Here is a 17,118-nt window from a genome sequence, read left to right on the forward strand (position 1 = left end):
CAAAGGCTTTTAACATGGTGTAGTCTGACCAGTTTCAAGAGGAAATGTCTGGCTATGGAGGTGATTTTTTTGAAACCTTCTAAATCCCTCGTTGCATTCTTGATGTTTCTCGTATGCTCAAGAACTCGAAACCTGAATTCGCGTGTGGTCATCCCAATATAGGGAAGGCCACATGGACAAGTGATACAATAAATAACTCCCAAGGAAGTCCTTCATTCAAAATGTTTGAGTTCCAGAGCAATTAGAAAACACATCAGCTTGATGCATGAACCTGCACGCAGAGCAGTTCATGCACTTGTAGAAGCCTTTTTTATTAAAGGTGGATAAGAATGTCTCAGTGGTGTTACAAAAAAAATGACTATTGACCAGTTTATCCTTTAAATTAGGAGATTTTCGACTGGACATATTCATTCTGTTTCCCAAAACTGGTTGTAGGTCAGGGTCAGTCATCAGTACACCCCAGTGAGTCTGTAGTACATCACGTAACACAGACCACTGTTTATTGTGGTTACCAATGATTTGGGTACCACCTGATTTGTTTGGTAGTAGATGTTTTAATTTTAGGTTGCAGGAGAGAATCCCTAGGTGTTCTGAGACCCCCCTGAAAACCTTTCTTGACACACTGACGACTGTAGCCATGTTGGTAAAATCTATTTTTCATCTCCTCTGCTCTTTTAAGAAAAACTAAGTCAGTAGATACATTGCATTTGAGTCGTAACAATTCGCTAGTGGGGATACCTCTAATCTGATGCCTTGGTTGAATGTTGGTGGCGTGAAGGATAGAATTGGTGGTGGTCCCCTTACAAAAAATATCTGTAAGAAGACAGCCATCAGACACGACACTGATGTAGAGATCCAGGAATTCAACCCTTGTAGAGCTGCATTAGAAAGACAATTTAATGTTGAAATCGTTGCGGTTGAGGACATCGGCGAACTCCGCAAACCCCGTGGCAGTACCCTGCCAGAGGATGAGAATATCATCGATGTACCTCAACCACAACGATACACACTGTGTGTAAATAAGATGATCCTCAGAGAACACCACCTCACTCTCCCACCAACCCAGGAAAAGGTTGGAACAGGAGGGTGTGCAAGTGGCACCCATCGCAGTTCCTCTTTTCTGTAAAAAATATTTGTTTTTGAAAATAAAATAGTTATGTGTAAGAATAAACTGTAATAAATTCAAAATAAGATGTGTGAGTTCAGTGGAGACATTTTGCATTCGATAGATAAAATGTAGTGGCTTGCAGTCCATCAGTGTGTTTAATGCATGTATAAAGGGATTCCACATCACAGGTTGCGAGGATAGTGTCCTCATCAACCATGATGTGGTCCAAGCGAGATAACACATCCATCGTATCTCTGATATACGATGGCAATGTATCCACTGAAAAATGCAAAAAAGAATCAATAAATCTGCAGATGGGTTCGCACAACCCCCCTATGCCAGAAACGATGGGTCTCCCTGGGGGATTGGAGAGGCTTTTATGTACCTTTGGCACAAGGTAAAAAATGGGTACCCTAGGGAATCTGGAGATAAGAGCCTGACTGTAGCACTGAGTAATGACCTGATCCAAAACTGCTGTCCGTAAAATAAGGTCCAGCTCAGTCTTGAATCTGATAGTGGGGTCACAAGTAAGTTCAGTGTAACAATTTACCTCTTTTAGTTGTTTCATAGCCTCACGTTCATACATCACCTTGGGCCAGATGACAACATTTCTACCTTTGTCGCTGGGTTTAATGACATCCTCCTTCAGGTCCTGGAGCTCTTTGATTGCCATCACCTCCGCCCGGGTGAGATTGGTGTCGCCCATCTGCACATGAATATTCTGAATATTCTTAAAATCTTCGGTCACCAATTTGGAAAACATCTCAACTTGCGGACAGGTCTGCCCGGGTGGACAGAAAACCGATTGTGGTTTCAATTTAGAGAGGATCTCTTTTTCTTCTATCTGCTGTACCCCCTGATCATCGAGGAGAGAATTTAAATCCCGTAAGGCAGCTGTCTCTTGTGTATTCCAGTGAGTGTAATCAACATCAATGTCCTCCAAGGTAGAGATGTTAGGAAAATGCGTAAACAAGAAGAGTTTTTAAGGCTGTATTTATCAGCTGTGTATCATCTGTTTGGCGCAAAAATCCTCCTTTTTAATAGTGCATACTACCCTGCCTACCCCACCACTCCCAGTTGAAGGCGTTGTGCCGAAACGCGTGGGAGTGGGTGAAGTGGGCAGGATCCCCTGGTCTCTTCACCCTCTTGGGACACGTAATTATACCTACTGACGCTGCTGCCTTATGTGCCTTTGAACGTTTCATACATGCTTGCAGAACTGTTTTGTGCTCATATGCCCAGTATTGTGTGTATTTGAACCTGAATCTAGCTCACATCTTGCTTGTTTTTCAAACAGGACTGTGACTTTTTCATATTGCTATTGAGGTTGTCATTTGTGTTCACTGTTTCTCACAACCATAAGTCCTACAGTGTTTGAGAGACGTTATATCCTTGTTAGGATTTCAGCTACGTAGGTTCCAGCCCCTCCTGACACTTTATATGTGGAGGGGGTACACTCTCACAACTTACAAGCCTGCTCAAGAGTAGCACTGTCTGTTTTTTCTCCTAAGGAAACTGTGTCCATAGAAATTCAACAGCAGTTCCTCTGGAATATGTACATACGCTAGGGATATTTGTCATCTAATCCCTGGCTTCTTTCAGTGTTCTTACTTGTTATGTTAGGCACTTCAGTCAGCATATTGTCTTTAGTGATCTATGCCGTGTTTTTAAATTTCTGTGTTATCTTTTATTCTTTTTTTGTGACACCTAATAAATAAATATTTTGATATTGCCAACGGTATACCAGAATGCTACTATTTGGGCTTCTTTTTTCTTGTTTCTTTTATATATACCAAGTCCACCCTCTTTTGAAACTCTAGTTGGCAAAATCTGCCTCCCCTTTTCTAAGCCCATCTTGCTTGCTGGTATCTACCGCCCCCCTAAAGCCCCACTACAATCTCTGACTGATATCACCCAGTTTCTTGGCTCCATTTCCTCTCTGAATGAGAAGAGAGAGCTGCTAGTTCTTGGGGATTTCAACTTCAATTGGCTTGACCCTAAAAACCACAAAATCCAGATACAACTCAAGTCACTTAACCTATCGCAACTCATTTCCCAACCCACACGGATAAACCTGAAATCGCATAACCATTCCTTGCTAGACTGGATTCTCTCCTCAAACCCCAGCAGAATCCAATCCTCTGGCATCCTTCCTGATATTTTCAGTGACCATGCAATAGTATACTGTGTAAGGAAAATTAAACCGCCCCATTCAAGCCCTAAAGTTCTCCTCACTAGAACATTTAAAAACTTTAACCCACAACAGTTTCTGGATGACCTTACCAACTGCCCATGGCACAGAATCGATTTAATTCCCGACCCTGATTCTGCGCTCGACTATTTCCAATCCGAGTTCTTAAAACTCTGCGATACCCATGCTCCACTAAGCAAAATAACGGTACGGGGGGCCCACCTTCCATGGGTTACACCTGACCTTATAGCACTCTACCAGTTCAGGGATGCCTTGTGGAAAAGTTACAAAGTAACTGGCACTACCAAGGATCTCAATCACTACAGATGCATGCGGAACATGTGCACAAGGCAAACAAGGCATGCAAAAGCACAATATTACTCTGACAATCTCCACCAAAATACATCAAACCCAGCTAACTTCTGGAAGGTTATCAACAATATATTCCAGGCTCCTAACCATCAACAACCAAGTAATATCACTAAGGGGGATATTACTCTGACAAACCCCACTGACATTGCAAATGCATTCAATGATTACTTTGTGGGGTGTGCCACTAACTTATTAGCGAAACGCAGCACAAACCCCAAACCTGAATCTCATCCTGGGAGTACACTCCTCCCAAGACTGCCCACAATTTTCAATTTAGCCCAGTATCTGAAGAGGAGATTATACAAGCGCTCCTCAAACTAAAACTAAGCAGCCAATGTGGACCCGACTTACTACAATCTAGGTTCCTACGACTTGGTGCCCCAGCCATTGCCAAACCAATTGCGTCCATAGTCAACTCTATCCTGTCTGCAGGCTATATCCCTAAGACCTGGAAAACTGCCAGAGTTGTCCCAATCTTCAAAAGTGGGGACAAAAACACTGTCTCAAACTACAGGCCAATCTCACTTCTCCCAATTCTATCCAAAGTTATGGAAAAATGTGTCCACTCCCAATTAAGCGACTTCTACACCAAGACAAATTTCCCTAGCCAATTCCAGTCTGGGTTTCGTCCCAAACACTCCACCGTAACTACCCTGCTAAAAGGTTGCAATGAAATCCAGTGTGGAATGGAACGGGGACAACTCACTGGTGCAGTATTCCTAGATTTTGCAAAGGCTTTTGACACAGTTGATCATGCTATCCTGCTTAACAAACTCCAGAGCTCTGGAATAGGGAAACATGCTTTAAACTGGTTTCAGTCCTACCTATCAGGAAGATCCCAACATGTGTCCATCTCAGGCTCTAACTCCAACCCCCTGGATATCAACTGTGGTGTCCCGCAAGGCTCTGTTCTGGGGCCCCTACTCTTCTCAGTGTTCATTAATGATCTTCCCACAGCTTGTAAGGAAGCCTCAATACACATGTATGCAGATGACACAATCCTGTATGTACACAGCCATAGCCTCTCTGACCTTCAACACATACTTCAGTCTGACTTTTTGAGACTCGAAAACTGGATTTCCCAAAACAAACTGTTTTTAAACACTGACAAGACTGTAACAATGGTATTTGGGACCAAGACTACATTTGTAAAGCTTCCAGTGACTGAGCTCCTGATTAGAACAACGCTAAAACCACCCTAACACCTGTCACTAGTTTTAAATACCTGGGCTTATGGTTTGACTCCCACTTAACATTCGGGATGCACATTGATACCCTGACAACCAAGACCTATGCCAAACTAGGGGTACTTTACAGGAACAAATCCTCCCTAAGGGCCTCATGCAGTAAGCGTTGATAAGGGAATTATCGCCATTTTATAGGCAAAATTGGGTTTGAGATTCAGTAAGCGCCGATAAGTGCTTGATTTCGCCAGGTTTCGGAGCCGATTATTTTGTTATGGCCAGTCGGCTGCCGATAAGCCTGTTTTCGCCACTTATCGCCACTTTTTTAAATCGGCTGGATTCAACAAAAAAAAACAGCTTATCGGGCCTGATCGGCACTACGAAATTGAGATGTTATGGCCAATTTCTCCCGCCAACTAAAGTTGGCAGTTTGGAGGGGAGAACGATCGCTAAGGCTGCCGCAACGGCACTTAGAAAAAAAAAACTTCTGTACATCAATGGAGTCAATGGAGCGGGGACGTATAACAGTATAGTACTGTTTACGTTTCATTGCTCACAATACAAACGTCATTTGCATTACAGTGTGGGGGCATTCCCTGCATTGTGTCACAGCTGACGTGTATTATTTGCATAACATTATACTTTTACATGTTTGCAGCATTTGCGGGTCACATTACTCATCATGTGATGATGTGCCAAGGGAAAATACTATACTCAACTCTTAAAGGAGAACCTCACATCATATCACACATTTTACTGAACTGAGCGACAATTATTTACATGATGTTACACATGTCACACATGTCACACATACACAGTATATTCATCTTCCTTTACATTACACAATGCTTGTAATGTGACACGCATCTTTAAACGTTCATGTACATCTGTCTTCTCATGTTTACATATAGTTTTGGGTCCTCCCTATTTTCATGACGTCACTTATTGGACGCTCAATCACATTGCATGTTTACATTGTAACCGTAGCATTACAAGCACTTCAACCTAACTTATACACACATGTACAGTAATTCAGCATTGGGACACCTTGTTAACTCATTCTATACCAACTATCCTCCTTACAGAAATGCATGCATATGCACACGACTATTCATTGTTGTCAACATGTCACAATAACATGCCTAATTACACATGTTACACAAAACTTTTCCCACGTCAATCTCAGCCTTTTTGCCTAATTACATGACTGACTGTTGCGTTCACAAGTGTTACATGCATTGCACATGCAACTATTTATTTGCAAGCAATGTTTCTACAAAGGTTCACGTCACATCATTGCCAAATATCATCATTCCCTGCAGAATACACACAACAAATACTTATAACAAGAACTGCACACAGCTTGCCACAGAAGTACTTTATTATGTTAATGTAACACCTTGCATTTTACTATGTCACCTGACATCATCACATACCTATTTAAAGGACGCCCATTACCTGATCATTCACAGCTACTCATTTCAAAATGTTGAGATTGTTTAGGAGACGGAGGAACATTCTTTTCTATGACATGCTTGATGATGAAGACAATCATATAGGGCAAGGGAGGGACACACCGAGGGACAGTGACAGTGACAGGGACAGTCACGCGGATACGACAGAGACAGGGAGAGGGACAGGAGATCAGAGGAGAAGACAGAGGAGACAAGTTGTGCCTCGTCCGCGTCTGTACAGGGAGAGAACCCTGTTAGATGGGATGAGTGAGGAGGAGATTGTAAGTCGCTATCGTTTGAGTTCAGCAGCAATCTTAGCTCTTTATCAGGAGATAAGGGGAGATTTAGATTTTTTCACAGCCAGAGGTCGTGCAGTCCCTGGGCTTGTTAAAATGCTGTGCTCATTACATTATCTTGCTTCCGCGTCATACCAGACAACTGTGGGCATAGTGGGCGGGGTCTCGCAATCTACATTCTCGCGGGCCTTGACCCAGTTTCTCTATGCACTCAATAGACGCGCTAGGAATTATATTCATTTTCCTACAGAGGCGACAGAGTGGCTGGAAGTCAGGACTGGCTTTTATAATATAGCAGGGATACCATGTGTGCTGGGTGCAATCGATTGCACACATGTTGCTTTGATTGCACCTAGTCAGAGTGAGCATGTGTACCGCAATCGTAAGCACTACCATTCACTCAATGTACAGGTGGTATGTGATGCCACGATGAGGATAATGCATGTGGTACCCAAATTCCCTGGTTCCAGTCACGATTTCTTCATCCTGAGGAACTCTTCAGTCTTCCATGCGTTCGAAGAGGGACATTTTGAACATGGTTGGCTGCTGGGTGAGTACACATTTACATGTTATAACACAAAACACATTTTTATTTAGGAATGTTGGCATTGTACAATTTGATCACTAATGTCAGCTTATGTGTGCTCCATTCATTATAGGTGACTCAGGATACGGAATTAGGCCGTGGCTCTTGACTCCGGTGCTAAACCCTCAAACTGAAGCAGAGGAGAGGTACAATGCAGCCCATATATCTACAAGATCTGTTATAGAGAGGACATTTGGCCTACTCAAGACCAGATTTAGGTGTCTGGACAGAACTGGTGGGGCTCTTCTATACAAGCCTCAAAAAGTGTCTGATATTATCCTTGCCTGTTGCATTTTGCACAATGTTGCACTCAGGCACAATGTACAGTCAGACCTAGCTGAGCCTGTGGTAGACGAGCATCCCACCCATGTACAGCAGCGGCAGCTCTTATTCGAGCAAATGCCGCTGGCTGTATGAGGCTGGGAAGCGGGTAGCCGCGGCGCGTGGCGGCGCACTGTGACGTCACAGTCACATGCGCGCCCGTCTTCCCCGTCTTCCCCGGCTTCCCCAGGCTTCCCCGACACCCCTGGACATCAAATTAAGGTAAGCGGGGGTGCGGGGAAGCAGAGGGGCAGAGCAGAAGCCGGGCTCGGGGTCCGGAAGGAGAGTAAATTGCTCGCGAGGTGGAGGGGGGGTGCGTGTGGGAAACGCGGCGGTGCGCGGTTATTACTGGCGGCAGCTGGGGTAGATCCCGGCATGCCGCCGGCATTTAGTGCGATAAAGTATGTCGCTACTGTAGCTGCTGAAAATGAACAAACAGCCAGTGGTGGCCAGACACGCCAGAATCTCATCAATTCATTTTTTTCTTGTAAGTAAAAACATATATGTTCCAAGTTATACTTTTATACTTACATTATGTTATCTTAACAATAATGTTTTTTTATATACCCTTCTGGTAGGACACAGATGAATATGGGTTGCACACCTTTCTTCTCTCTGCTGTGTGCACAAAGGGATGTGGCACCGGTATGTTATTGTTGCACAGGTTATATAATCCCTCTTCAATTTTACTTTAGTTGTGTGTATGTGAATACAACTGGGGTAACAAAGCACTAATATTTTAGCATTGTGTTGTTCCTTATGCTAACACAATACACATATTATGCCCATACTCATTCATGCTTCTAGTATGCTTACATACAATGTTATTGGTGCAGTGTAACATGTACATCCATATGATGTGTACACCAGCCTGATTTACATTTTGAATGTCATGAAATATACATGGTGTTGCACATTTAACACCAAATACACACTTTGCTGTGTTGTTTACGGTACTGAAGATGGCATGTCAATGTTTGCAATTTATATATTGTTCCTTTGCATTATAGGTATATCTCCAGTATGACTGATCATGGTATGTATATTTGCTGACATCTCTCATAAGATGTGCCTACATCAATCTTCCTATAATTATTTGTAGTAAAAACCCAACATATTGGTTTAAACACAAATGTTACATATATGTACTTTCTGTATCATGTATATGCATTTAGCTACTCTTGAGCTTTCATGTGCATTGTATTAGAAAATGATTACTCCCATTTCATCACATTTTATGTATGTTTCCTTATAAATTCCATTAATGTAATATAGAGGTGTTTGGAGACAAGGGGATAACTGTAGTTATTTCTTTACTTACGGGAGATCATTCATCACGGATGAAATTGACTGATCATAAAACTCCATGCATGAATGCCTGCAATCACAACAATGCGTACTACATCTTATATTTAGCAATGTTGGTGTTTTGTAATGCTAGGAATTAATAGTCAACATTAATTTAAATTTGTGACATGTGTATGTATAAGTCACACGTGTGTGGATGTGTCCTACATGTACCAAGTGTTAAACTGTTAACAGAGAAGACAAATTTGTCGCTAATGTTACTGTCATTTAGCATTTATAATTTACCAATATGACAATGTTGGTAATATTTTTGGAATATAAATCACGTCACTTCATCATTATCATGATGATAATTATCAAGTATTTTCACAATTGTAACGTCAATCACGTGCACATTAGCATAGACACACTTTGTAAGACAACTGTTTGTGTCTGTATCAATTTGTGTAGGATCCATGTATAACACCGACAAATGATAACACCAGCTTTATTATGGTAGCTTATATCATCATATTGACTATACTATGTATTTTTATAACGTTTAATAAACACAGTAAACTATAGTTAGTTAGGTTAATGAAATATACACAGAAACGTACTTCATTACATGATGTTGATGTCATATTCAGAACTTCATGCATTGTAGGGGACCACAACATCTGGCCAATAACATTATTTGCTACAGTCCCAAACCATTTTATCAACATACCCATGTAACAAGAGATTTTTTAACAATAAATGGCTAGTTGGTTGTAAGTGTCCTTTACATTGGGAGAAGGAGTGGCTCAGTGAGTAAAGACACACACTGGCACTGAGAGTTTGAAGCAGGGGAGTCTGGTTCAATTCCCGGTGTCGGCTCCTTGTGACCTTGGGCAAGTCACTTTATCTCCCTGTGCCTCAGGCGGCAAAAAATAAATTGTAAGTTCCACGGGCCAGGGACCTCAGCCTGAAAAATGTGTCTGTAAAGCGCTGTGTACAACTAGCAGCGCTATACATGAACATGCTCATATTATAATTATTCTTATTCTTATTATTATTGTTACACTGGCGACACACTTTATTCGAGCTGGGCTAGTCCCACGAATTCGGGTATACCCGGGTGTATTGAGGTTTGTGGCTGTTTTCTGCCCGAGTGCATTGGGTTATTTTCCAGGCAGGGATTGAAGCATTTTATTCCCGCTGGCTGCAATACTGCACAGTATATATATATATACTGCATTACAATTCATGAATTTATGCCATCTGGTAGACACGCGAAGCATTGCAGCCTATTAAATCCTAATCATTATCATTTAACAGATCAGCCGCCCATCAGCCAGGCATGAACCCAGGCTGGGAAGGCAAACGCAACGGGGCTTGTTAGAGGTGAGGAGCGGCGCATTCCAGGTATCTGCCAGGTACATACCGGGTATTTGCTCGAATAAAGTGTGTCGGTGCAGTACATAGTTTCGACAGTCATACGTTCCATTACACAATAGAATACACAAATGTGTTAGCAGAGTGGGAATGGTTGTTATATATAAAACACACCATGCCATAAAATGATAGTAGTCATTAAAGAACACTCAATAAAAATTCATGAGGCACTATTTTGCAACATCATTATGTTAATTAAGTGCTTATGCAATATAGGCATAAGGGTATCACATTTTTAATTGTTTGTTAATAAGCGCTGCAAGCAATATAAAATTAGTTCCATATGTAGTATAGTAGTCGGTGGCTCCTCCTCACAATCATCTCATATAAAGGTAGACTCTTCTGAAATCATACATTGATCCGATTGTATCTTCCCCGACATCTCTGAAATACAGCAAACACATGATGGTCAAAGATGGCACCTTACTATATATGTATCCGTGACAACGCATTACACAGCTCTATATGATTGTGTACATACACACGTCACTCACTTATATGTTAGAAGTACAAGTGTACATCAGTATGTAATGTTTCTTTCAATTTGTAGCAGGCATAACTATGTATATGATGTGAACGTTGCCTGTATACTGAAAAATGTGCGCGCACATCTTAGTGTGCGCACGCACTTCACGCTTGGCTGCACTAACTGTTAGCGCATGCGCAAAACAAAGCGTACGTTGTGCGTTCAATACATCTTGAAAATACCATTAAACATAAAATCTTTATTTCAAATACAATGAATACGAAACTACATTCGTTCTAAACGAGTACATCTGTATTCTTTTTAAACAGACGTGTTTGGACAGAAAGGACGGCCGATAACACAATGCGCAAATGCAATACGTGTGACGTCATGTTAAACCAGCGTGAAACGCACGCTAACACTCCTCCCACTCAATTAACATTCAGCTAACGCCCAGTTGGCGCCTACAAACACTAAGCCGCACACATGACACACTGCAGTTACCGTTACTATAACAAAACATGACAGCCAATAGGCTTTGAGGCGCGCACGTCGCTTGGGGGCGGGACTTACATCCGTAATCCTTTTTAAGGACGCCTTGGCCCATGACAAGGGTCCCACGTCATACGTGGTGGACCCGCTTTTAAATGTTGCATGATAACAAAACAGGTATGTGTTAGAGTTATGTTAAAATGTTGCTAATATGGTTAAAGGGATAGGAAAGTACGTATATTTATTCCGTCAGCAATGTGTACTACTCTTTCAGGTTATACTATATTGTATTCGGCAACAATTTCTTTGTGATCGCTACATGTTATGCAGTCTGCAATGTTACGCTGTATCCACGCATTGAAAGGGAAAATGGTGGTTAAAAAAAAAAAAACATTTAAACGCACAGTCAACGCATAACGGTTGTTATATTTACCATTCTTCTAGAATTAACTGTTCGTCTGGCTGCAACTGGTCGCTCCAGAAATGCAAGGCATTTTCATCCACGCTTGACCCATCCGCTGAATCCAGTATGACACACATCTCCTCCATGAAGCGCTCATAGGAATCGCCACTGCTTTCTTCAAACAATTGGTCGGGAGGTAGGTTCATTTCTTCTGGTTCCCATTCCAATGCATTTTCAGCTGAAAGGCTTGGTACATAATCATAGTAGTTTTGTTGTTGTACAATGTGGGTTTCAGGAATGGAGGGTGCAGATATTGCAGCAGGTATCGATTCACACGGAACAGTAGTAGCGGATCCATTGCTATTGGCATTAGGAATAAATATGCCTTTCACAACAATATATGTGCCCTCTTTCAGGGTAAAATGCTTTTCCTTTGCAATCTTCCAGAAACCATAGGTGTATTCTAGCTTATCCTGCACACGTTCAAAAAAGTCATTAGTTGATAAAGTGAATCTTATTGAGGAATTAAAATTCCGCGCATGCCTACGGTCTTGGTAATAAGGATATTTAGCTCGAATCAAATCATAGATTTGGCGTGTGCTTGCTTTGTGTCCGCGACTGTTTAAAATTGCTTCTGAAACCATGTACTTATAACCTAAGAGGGGATTCATATTGTTAACGAATTCATCAGCCATGTCAGAGTAGCACAAAAGATGTGTGCAGTTCTGTCTTCTTTGCTCATCAAAATGATTCTTCTCAATGGCTAACAAATTCCTGTGTTTCGTTTTCAAGGTCAACAAAAGTAACTACTTTTACTCCTTGTTTCAAACGCCAATTGGATGTGTCCTTTTAATTGGTTTAAGTTTTGTGGTTAGTGATAGGCGAATGTGGGAAAAACATGTATCATTTTTTTATCTCGTTTGTGAAAACATTCCTACACTTATTTCAGTAACATTGAGTTTTCTAGAAAAATAACAAAGAGCACTGTGTGAAAATAGTGCTTAGACAGCCATATCAGTAAATACACACACCTGCAAAATGAAATGTTTTTTTCCCACATACATTTCTGTGTGTATTTGAAATTCTGGTTAACTACCTGTCTGCATGAGTTTAAATACGTGTGTATCTATATATATATAAATATATCTCTCTCATAAATATATATATATATATATAAAGTGTATATTGTACTATATGTATAGTGTGTGTGTGTGTGTGTGTGTGTGTGTGTGTGTGTGTGTGTGTGTATATATGTATATGTATATATATATATATATATATATATATATATATATAATGTATCTTTTTTTTTTTTTTTATATTGCAGGAGTACACACAACATATTGATGGCAGTAAGTAAGCCTTGTATGAAACCTATTTAAATGGTGATAAACATGAGTGAATTAAGTAATAAACATTTGTTTGCACCCAATAATGTTAGAGGCTCACACTTAGTATAGTTGTCAAACATTAGGCCTGTATTATTAAAATAGTGTGTTTTCACAAGGAAGCATGAAGTGTATGTTTTTTGTAAATACATCTATACCAGTTTAGATAGTACTATATATATACACACACACACACACACACAGTGTGTGTCTGTGTGTGTGTGTGTGTGCATATATCAATACATACTACATATATATTAGTATCAATTCAGAGATGTTCTTGAAACAAGAACACATAAATGATTAAAGGACAACATTACAATGGCCACCAAAGGTAAGTAATATTTAACACAAAATCCTGCTGTACACGTACAAGAAAGATGTTTGCAGTTAAATAGGTGCTTTTATAATTGCATGAAAATAATATGCACATGCAATGATTACATCAATTAACACACCCAAATGCAATGTTTTGCTGCAAAGTCAATGGCAGCTTCTCTAAACTTAGCAACTGGCTCCTGGTGGACCATTACTGAACAGACGATTAAAACATAAATATTTATAACACTATTCATTAATTAGGAGTGTTAACATTTCCAAAACTTCACGTGTACAAGAACATACTTGAAAGTTTGGAAACAACACAGTCTTCAGCATACATACAATAGTAATTAGATAATCTGAAGTCAACAAAACAAGGCCAAAGACATATTTTCTGAATTATAACATTTATTTTTTTTGTTCCTTTTGCGAGCGAGTAACAGGCCTGCTTGTTGTCTCTTGAATTTTCCTTTTTCTTTTGCCACCAACTTTAGGCACAACAGAGCCACTTTGAGTGGCCTCTGGCACTTCACGGGCAGGGCTTGTGGCCAGTGACTGTTCACCTACGGGGCTTGTGGCCAGTGACTCACCTACAGGGCTTGTGGCCAGTGACTCACCTACAGGGCTTTTGGGCAGTGATTCACCTACAGGGCTTTTGGGCAGCGATTCACCTACAGGGCTTTTGGGCAGCGATTCACCTACAGGGCTTTTGGGCAGTGACTCACCTACAGGGCTTTTGGGTAGTGACTGTTCACGGACAGGGCTTGTGCCCACTGACACATGTGAGCAAGTTGGTAGACACTGCACAAGTGATGGTTGGTCTGTTTCATGTGTGTCTTGTTTTGTTTTTGTCGCCTCCTTTGTAGGTGTCTGCTGCTGAATTTGTACAGATGGCAGCGGTAGGATGTGATCAGGAACCTGCACAGCAATGTCTGCTACTTGACCGGTAACATTTGGGCCTGGTGAATGAATATCAGATGAATGTGGTGAAAACTGACCTGCATGAACAGATCCTGGCTGGGAGGTGTTGAATTGTGGTACATTAGTCATTCTCCAGTAATTAGCTTGTGTTTGCTGAACAACTAATGCTTCGAATGAGGTGTTGATTTTTTGCAACTGTTTAGGCACTTCAATGAAGACTCTGTGGAGATGTGCCAATTGTGAAACTGTTTCTTCCTGCAGTGCAATCATCCTTTCCAGCACTGTCATCAGGTCAGAATGGCGACGATTTTCTGCTTCCACAATTTTCCCCTCAGAAGCTACAATTGCATCATATGTGGTATTTGCTGGACGTTTTGGCGGTAAAACAGTTTCAATTGGAACCTCTTCATGGTCACTTGCTCGTATTTGTGTGTCTATGGCGGCGGCGGCGGCATCATCATCATCATCATCATCAAAATCCTCTTCATCATGTTCTACAAATAAATGTACACATTATTAAATGGCATGTTAATCTCTGCTGTGTTACTATGTAATTGTACTGTGTCATAAGTAACAACTAACATGTTTCCATACGTTTTATAACCTCACATTAAAAACTACCTTGACTTAAGAATAATGTTTGGACTCAGTATGAAATATGAGTGAATGAAAACTTGCTGTAAACTCACAACTCCTACATGATAGTTAACATCACTAACACAATACAAGTTGCCTTACACTTCATTTTCACTGACACTAAGTAATCCTATTTAAAGAAGATGTGCAAAACAAATAATGAACATGACAACATAACATATAGAAGAGCACATATTATATGGCCACCAACTGATACACTCACCTTCTAGGTGTGTTGAGCTGGCTGACCCAGGTGAAGACACTTGTTCAGTCTCAGGTGACACATGTCCTTCAGGGGCAACTATATATAACAATAACATAAGTTTTACATTTACATGTGTAAATATTGAACAAACAGTTATTGTATGTTCTGTATTTATGAGTACCTAACAGCATCATTTCCTTAACCCAAAATGTGTGTGTGAAAGTGAACATAAATAGTTGTAATAACAATGTACATGCCTGTGTACTTAGAACTTTTGAGTTCCCTAACATAAAACATACTATGTTCCTGCAGTAATGCGTGAGGATAAATAGATAAAATTTGTACATAAAAATCATATGTTGTGTAGTGATATCAGTATCATAATGTACATAACTATCATGAGATGACCATTCACAATGGTTATCATGAAGGTGGTCATATTGCAAAAAGTGTTGTTTTTGGTAGAGGATATGTGTGGTACATTAATATAAGATGTGGCACACCTGAATGTGGCTGTGACTCAACAAGACAACACATGCAGTGTGTGATAATGTGTCGTTGATAGTAGTAGTTCAACTATAGATATGAGTGAACTAATGTGTGAGGTACGCTTTGATAAGTAATGAGTTGTTGGGGCATTTAGTAGCTAAAGTGAAGCTTTCAAATGAGTGTGATTAACTTCAGTTGTGCTAGTCAGGTTGTAAGAACGGTATTCCCTTCCCCAAAAAGCCTAATCAGCCACACCTTTCAATTACTTGAAACAGGTGAAAATGGTGTGAACTAAGTTGACCCTAAAATGAGGCTGTAATTAGTGTGTGTGCTGAACCCCACCCCCTCTGTTGAAGTGTATGCTGTGATGAGATATTAATTGCAGCTGCTTTAACACAATGGTAGATGAGCTAAATAGTCGTGTGCAGTTTTTAAGTTATGAAAACAATGACATAAAATATGATACGTGTGCCTCATTATGCTATCTGTATATGACTTAAAGCAAAAATGGACCTTTTCATAAACAACTATAGATGTGTTAGTGCAAGTGATGTTTGTAGGCCGTTGCATGCAATATATTTGATGCATGCTTAAAATAGGCAGTAATGTCATGTTTGTCGGAGTAAATTAAATAAAATACACAATAATATTCTACATATTTATGTTCTGTACCTGTAGCTAGTAATAATTTCTGATTAACATGTGTTACACATGTGTACTACCCTGTTGTTCCCCATCTTCGCCCACCATCAATTGCTTCCACTGTAATGCATTTTGGGAATTCACATGTAAATGAGCACGCAATGGCACGTGCTATATTAGTTACTGCTTTTAGTAGGACTACAACATATATGTCTATTTTGAGATATATATATATACAGAATCAGACATATACATATATAGATGCAGGTATGCTTATATTGTGAAGACAGTATAAAAAGCAGTGTAACTATGCAAAATAACTGTAAGCAACGACACTCCTAGTACAGTAATATTTCTCACCTGGTGGAAATTGTGAGGGGTAAATTCCTATATCACGGTCACCAGGTAAGCCTTCCACGACGATGGGAAGTAATTTTGCCCGAAGCAGCTCCTCCAATGGACTTAATATGAGACGTTGTGGTGTCGGCCCACCTCCAGTGCCAGTAGCATGCACGCGTTGGTGTTGTATTTTCTTTTTCAATTTGGACCTAATATCATCAAATCTCTTGTGACAATTCCGCTTGTCCCTCACATGATTCCCACACGCATTGACACCAATGACTATTGTGTCCCACATTTCTTTTCTGCTTGCTGAACTTGTCCGCCCTTGAAAAACATATAAAATATATGAGGTAAATGAATAATAATAGAAGCACCAGTTTCCTACACTGCTAGCTGTTCCAAGAGATAGCAAACATGCTGTTTTATGTGTAATATGTGAAGCACATGAGCATTCACTACTAAACCTATACATGTAAGCAAGGTTGCATTCATATTGTATGCAGTTATGGCAAATTGACCGCCTGTGATTAGTTGTCCTTGTAAGGCATGATAAAAAGCTGTGTTTCCAGACTAATTA

At 40.4% G+C, this 17,118-nt stretch overlaps 1 protein-coding gene across 1 annotated transcript; it reads right to left on the reverse strand.

Moving 5' to 3' along the window:
- Window positions 1–883: 883 nt before the first annotated feature.
- LOC142483922 (uncharacterized) lies at window positions 884–16,850 on the reverse strand. Its single transcript, XM_075583844.1, has 5 exons — window positions 16,560–16,850; window positions 15,087–15,164; window positions 13,928–14,721; window positions 1,659–2,045; window positions 884–958 (listed from the first exon to the last, which is right to left on the reverse strand). Exons 1-5 carry the CDS (start codon window positions 16,834–16,836, stop codon window positions 884–886), a joined length of 1,611 nt encoding a protein of 536 aa, XP_075439959.1. The 5' UTR covers window positions 16,837–16,850.
- Between the last annotated feature and the right edge of the window lie 268 nt (window positions 16,851–17,118).

Source organism: Ascaphus truei, unplaced genomic scaffold, assembly GCF_040206685.1.
Source record: "Ascaphus truei isolate aAscTru1 unplaced genomic scaffold, aAscTru1.hap1 HAP1_SCAFFOLD_394, whole genome shotgun sequence".
Classification (NCBI taxonomy): Eukaryota; Metazoa; Chordata; class Amphibia; order Anura; family Ascaphidae; genus Ascaphus; species Ascaphus truei.